Genomic DNA, 6,000 nt, shown 5'->3' with positions numbered 1-6,000 from the left:
GAGGAGCAGCGCTGACTCCGGAGCCAGGACGAAGTCCAAGAAGGCCAGGTGCGTCTCTAACCCCCTCCCCGCCCCCGCACACTTGGCTCTGCCTACAAAGAATGGTTTGCCTTTGGCCTTACTCCAGCCCCTAGACATAACTCTACTTCTTTCATCCAAAATGAACCACTTTCTCACCTCCTGATGAGAGAAAGATAACCTCAATACTGGCCCTGCCACTTCTTACCGTTCCTTTTGGATTAAGAAGAATTAAAATACATTCGCACGCATAGGGTGTAAGGGAGGGGACGTCAGAGGTGTGACCCAGGGAGGTTTGGGGGACAGCAGCAGTGTGGAGTGGCAGAGGGGCAGCTGTCAGGACGGTGCCCGGTCCCGGGAATCAGTGCGTGGGCAGTCTGGGAGACCTGTGGGTCTGCACACACCAAAGAGCACTGCCCAGCTTCCCTCGGCCACGAGCTCTCTAGTGTGGGGTCACTCCTTGTCTGTTTCTCTCATTCAGCCTCTGACACAGTGCCTGACTGTGCTCAGGAGTGCTGTAATACTCAGGAGGGGATACGAAATGCTCAGGAGGGGATACGTAAATGAGACCAGTAGAGACCACAGTAGAGAGCTCGGAGGGCATGGGTACAGATTCACCACAGAGTGGGTGGCATTAAGGGTCCTGGCTAGAGATCCTGTCAGCATCCAGATGTACTCTTCATTCAAGAAACTCTGTATTTGTCATCGTGTTCAAATGGAATGTTTCTCATTTTGTTTCTTCCTAAATTCTTTGTACAGAACATTTAAACTTTCTGAGCAAATGCAAAGAAAAAAATATAACCTCTATAGAGTTAAAAGGAACTTAAGGAATTTAAGTTTCTAAAACCTCAGTGCAGAGGCAGAATGTAGAGCAGGAGATTGATGTGAGTGCTGACATAAAGTAATGAGATTGTCAGACCTGTGTGGGGTCAGGCATGGAGGAAGTAAGTTTTAAAGAGAAGAAAGCATTTTGGATCGTTTATGCTATGACTCAGAATTTACTATATAGTTTGTTCATTTTCAAAAGGATTTTGTTGGGACCAGATGGATAATTTCATAATCCAAGTTAAAACTGCCTTATAATATTCAGTCCCTTCTGCCTGGCAGGGGATTTCATCTTTTGTCTATAGAGGCTTGGGGTGTGGGGTGATCCTAGGAATGTAGTTTACAGGCAGTGGACCTAAAGTATCCTATAGAAGGTCAAGAAAGGTAGGTAAAAATCAGGATTCTCACTAAAAAGAAACTTAGGGGCTCTGTTTCTTAGTGAACCTAGTGAGTATACTCGGATCTCTGATGTGTGTGTGACGTAGCAGAGTGTCTGTCTTCTGCTATAACTTTCATCTCCAAGTTACTTTGGAGAAGCTTAAGTGGTTCTTCAGGGTAATAACACATGTGAGGGAGAACCAGATGTGAGCTAGTGGGGTGACTTTCAGAAAACAAAGAGGAATCTCTGAGGATAGTGTTTTAGAATTAGGGTAATTGGAGGAGAGTTTTCACAGCTCTACTAAGGATTTTGGTTTGTTTGTAGAAGGTATTAGAAAGCCATAGGTATCTGAGCTCACTAGCACTGGCCTCTGGCACTTACCTGCTTAAAGCATTTCACATTTACTTTGTGTGAGCTATGAAACAAGGAGATGAGCATACAGACGTTGCCATAAGTTCCACTGGGGGGCCACGAGGAGGCATTTCACAAAACAACTTCAGATGTCCTGTATATGTGTAGCAATACTAAGGGAACCTGTCTGTGATCTAAGTAGGCTGTATACAATGTAAGTGAGCCAGAGAAGTGCTTGGTAGTGTTTTCAAGGGCTGCTAACTTCTGGCAGCGGAAGACACCCTTTGAGAGGATACTGGCAGAGCTGGTTATCTCTTCAGCAATGTGGGCAAGTTCCATGAGGCTTTCTCTCTTGATATTGGGGCGATGTAAAATGGACTTGTAACATGATAGAATTCTATGTAGCTTGGTAGGGTTTTGCACTGGTGAGCCTTTCATTTCTTGTCCTTTATATATTTAGTAAATTGCTTTGGTTCCTTTAAAGATCCCACTGGTCCAACAGAAGCAGTTTTAGTTATGAAAGGACATTAATTGAAAAAAAATGTTGGCAATTGAGTCTCAGTTTTTTGTGCTTCTTGATTTACTGTCTTACAGATTGGCTCAAGTACATGTTTTGATGAGAGTAGTTACTGATCAGACCTGGATATTGGTAGTTGCAGATCATTCACTGAGCACTTGGATTATCGTGGGAGCTCCATAATTGATTTAAGGCTTCCAGTCTTTTCCACCTTCGGTCCATCTTGTCAGCTTCCACTGGTAAATCTTTCGGAAGCACCGTTATTATCTTATTTCTATTTGTAGTTGGAAAAGGTGGTGAATCAAATGCCTTCATCCTCTCTTCCTTCCAGATCAGTTCGGAAATAGTCAACAGAGATGGAGGTGCAGTGATCAGCTTTCTTATTATAAACCGGGCTTGAAGAACCTCCACCAGCTTGTGGCTGGAATTGGGCTGCTTGTTACTCCCTCAGTTGAGTTTACTTGCCCCCCACCCCCCGCCAGAACTGTAGGCACTGAAGCCTGGAGCACACGCGGGGCCGTGTCTGCTCTGTTCCTTTTCCCAGTCTCTCCACGTGGGAGGAGTTTGAAGAAGGGCTGAAAATCTTTCGCCAGTATTATTCCCTCCTGGGGAGTAAAACGTTGGCGGGGGGCGGGGGGGGGGACCGGGAAATGAGATTTCTTCTAACAGTTTATGCCTGTTGTGAAACTTCTGATTGTTCCTTCTGCTTCCAAGACAAAATCCAGACTCCTTTCTGTTATTTATACACTTTGGGGTCTGACCCTTGCCCCACTTCCAGTGACAGTGGACCTCCCCAGCTGGACTGATGTCACTGGCCCTTAAAGGCACTTGGCTTGTTTCTCCTGGATTGCTCTTGCTCTTCCTCCCAACATGATGCCCTTGTCCTTTTCCTAGGACCCCAAGTCCTTTCCATTTCCAGATCTGGGTGCAAGTCCCCTTTCTCCATAGAACTTCCCCAAACCAGTGTGCTGGCATGTCCCCTCTTCCATAGCACTTGGAGCCTTGCTCTACATTGTAAATCAGAGATTTTTTTCCCTGGAAAGACTGAAGGAGAGCTAGTCTGACTTGTACTGTAGCCAGGAAGAGGGAGACCCACTGAGAAGTGACTTTTGTACAGGGGTGTGTCGTAAACTCAGACCTCCTGATCCCCAGTCTTGTACATTTCCCTCTGCAGAAGGTGCGTTTAGTCATAAACTGTCATTGTCATGTGTGTATGACTTGTCTCATCAACATCAGTTAAGTGCCTGAGGTCGGGACCACTGTGCTTTGTGTCTTTTATGCTCTTGGAGGTCAGTCACCAGAGAGGTTTGTCAGGTTGTTCAACACATTAATAAGAGTGTCTCTATATTTATACATTATAATATATAATTTGTACACTTTGCATATTTATATATTATATATAATTTTTGAATTTGTATACTACGTATTTGTATATTATATCATATGTATGTAATTTGTTTTCCTAGAACAAATGGGTAGAGCTCTTCTCCCTGAAAATAAAACCCATATAAGATATAATAACTCCCATTATTTTTTTCCATTGTTAAATAATAGTAGGTGGTGTCTCAGTTTTAACTAAAGAAATGAACTTTTTTTTTTAAAGATTTTATTTATTTATTTGACAGAGTTCTGTAGAATTTCAATTTGCACACTCCACTCCAGTGTCTTCTAATCCTCTAAAGACTATAAGGTGGCTCCAGCTTTTTCCTGTGCTGCTTCTCTTGCACTTGAGGCAGCAAGCAGATAATCGAACATGTCTCCTCTTCTAAACAGGCGACCGAGCCTAACAGATTTTCCTTTTCAAGGATGACATCAATAGTGATGAATATTCATTTACTGCCTAAGGAATAAAAGTCCAAAATGCCCAAGTAAGAGAAGCGAGAAGCTTTTTTTTTTTTTAAACTATCATCTCTTCCTTTCCCTTAAAATTATCTTGGAGCTTAATTCACTTCTTTATTGTATAAAATGTAGCAAGAAAGCTCTTCCAGGAGCCAAGTTAGGCTGTCATTTCCCTGACTCTGATATGTAAATTTCACTTAGTATAGATTAATTGCTTTTATAGTTTTTTAATTATAGTACCTTTTCCCAACGAGGAAGGGGCCACTGAGATAAGAAGACATACAGACAAAGATACACATGCACATGTACATCCAAACATATACGCAGACCTATCCATATGTAGATACACAGGGCCTGTATGGCTGCAGCAAGGGGGATCAGAAAGCTAGGCAGGTGTCAAGTCTGATCCTGGGGGGCCATATAATGTTGATAGGGCTTTGGGAAAATGCTTTGGTATTAGGAAAGCACCTTGGCACTTCGTTAGGGAGGCCAAATAAATTTTTCACTAAGGAACCTTAAAAGATGTAATGGAGGGCGCCTGGGTGGCTCAGTTGGTTAAGCGACTGCCTTCGGCTCAGGTCATGATCCTGGAGTCCCGGGATCGAGTCCCACATCAGCAGGGAGCCCGCTTCTCCCTCTGACCCTCTTCCCTCTCGTGCTCTCTGTCTCTCATTCTCTCTCTCTCTCAAATAAATAAATAAAATCTTTAAAAAAACAAAAAGATGTAATGGATTCTGTCCTCAACAACAGTTTTAGGATCAAATGCTTCTATGTGCCTATGAATTTCATATTTTTATTTCTTGAAATAAAATTTAGTAAATGTTAGCTTCATGGCATTAAAGCATGGTTTGATGAGCAGGAAAGATGACCCATTCCAGTGTGTGTGAGGCCACCTGGTGTTCTTACTACACATCTAGGGAGGAGTGCCTGAGGAGTAGATTGATGGCCTTTTAGGCTGCACTCTTAAATCAGGAGCTGAACATTTTGATTGAGCTGGAGGTTGTTTTTTGTAAGCCAGGGTCTTGAGTGTTGGTGTTCATTTTGTTGAAGGCAGAGCATAAGCTTTGGCATTTCCACGCATGTCAGAATGGTTTATATTCTCTCTCTTGAAAGTCAAGAAACTGATCGGTTGGGGGCACCTGGGTGACTCAGTCAGTTAAGCATCTGCCTTCGGCTCAGGTCATGGTCCCAGGGTCCTGGGATTGAGCCCCTCGTTGGGCTCCCTGCTCAGGGGGGCAGTCTGGGGAGTCTGGTTCTCCTCCATCTGCCTGTCCAAGAGAGAGCTCATGGTCTCTCTTGCTCTCTCTCAAATAAATAAATAAAATCTTAAGAAAGAAAGAAAGAGAGAGAGAGAAAGAAAAGAGAGAGAGAGAGAGAAAGAGAGAGAGAGAGAGAGAAAGAAAGAAAAGAAAGAAAAGAAAGAAAGAAAGAAACTGATCACTGAACTAGCCTAAGCGGAGGAACATCTACTTGGATCTCTGATGCTCAGACTTTGCTGTGCCTAAGGAATCACCTGGACAGCTTGTTAGAAGGATTCCAGACTACATCCCCAGAGAGGGTGATTTATTAGGTCTGAGGTAGACCCAGGAATCTGCAAATTCAAAAGCTTGCCAGATAATTAAAGTATACTTGGTTCTTAGACCATCCTTTGAGAAACAGAAAAAGATCACTGGGAAAATGGAGCATATTTACATTTTTATATTTAACATCCAAATAGAGGAAAAGAGATGAATGGTGTAGTGAGCCCTATCAAGTAATAAATATGTATTGGTTTCTGCTCTGGTTCCTGGCACAGAGCTCCTAAAACCCTTGTACGTTCCTGAGTGATAAGAATACCAGTCTCATCTCTTATTCTAATATTTGGTCTTTGACCCGTCCTTGACACAGTACTCCTGAAACCGTCTGGAGCTGGGCTTAGGCTCAAGAGTGTGTTGGCATTGTTTCTGCTGGGGGATTTGTTTTTATATTCTGACCAATTATTAGAAGGAAGAAGACAAATGTGAAGACATACAAGTTCTGAGTAGAGACCTGTGCTTGAAACCCACTGGGTTTTATTTGAAATAGGGAGGAA

At 43.1% G+C, this 6,000-nt stretch overlaps 1 protein-coding gene across 4 annotated transcripts in view; it reads left to right on the top strand.

Moving 5' to 3' along the window:
- The window catches only part of CHD6 (chromodomain helicase DNA binding protein 6), a 191,568-nt gene that overhangs the window by 63,395 nt on the left and 122,173 nt on the right, over nt 1-6,000 (top strand). For all 4 annotated transcript variants that reach the window (XM_027621209.2, XM_027621211.2, XM_027621210.2 and 1 more), the window contains one exon: nt 1-48. This exon is cut by the window's left edge and continues 473 nt beyond it. In XM_027621209.2, the coding sequence (XP_027477010.1) occupies nt 1-48 (48 nt within the window). The remainder of the gene's footprint in view (nt 49-6,000) is intronic.

The sequence above is a fragment of the Zalophus californianus genome, chromosome 8 (assembly GCF_009762305.2).
Source record: "Zalophus californianus isolate mZalCal1 chromosome 8, mZalCal1.pri.v2, whole genome shotgun sequence".
NCBI classification, from domain to species: domain Eukaryota; kingdom Metazoa; phylum Chordata; class Mammalia; order Carnivora; family Otariidae; genus Zalophus; species Zalophus californianus.
Note: the sequence above shows the minus strand (reverse complement) of the source record. Positions and strands in the feature narration are given on the sequence as shown.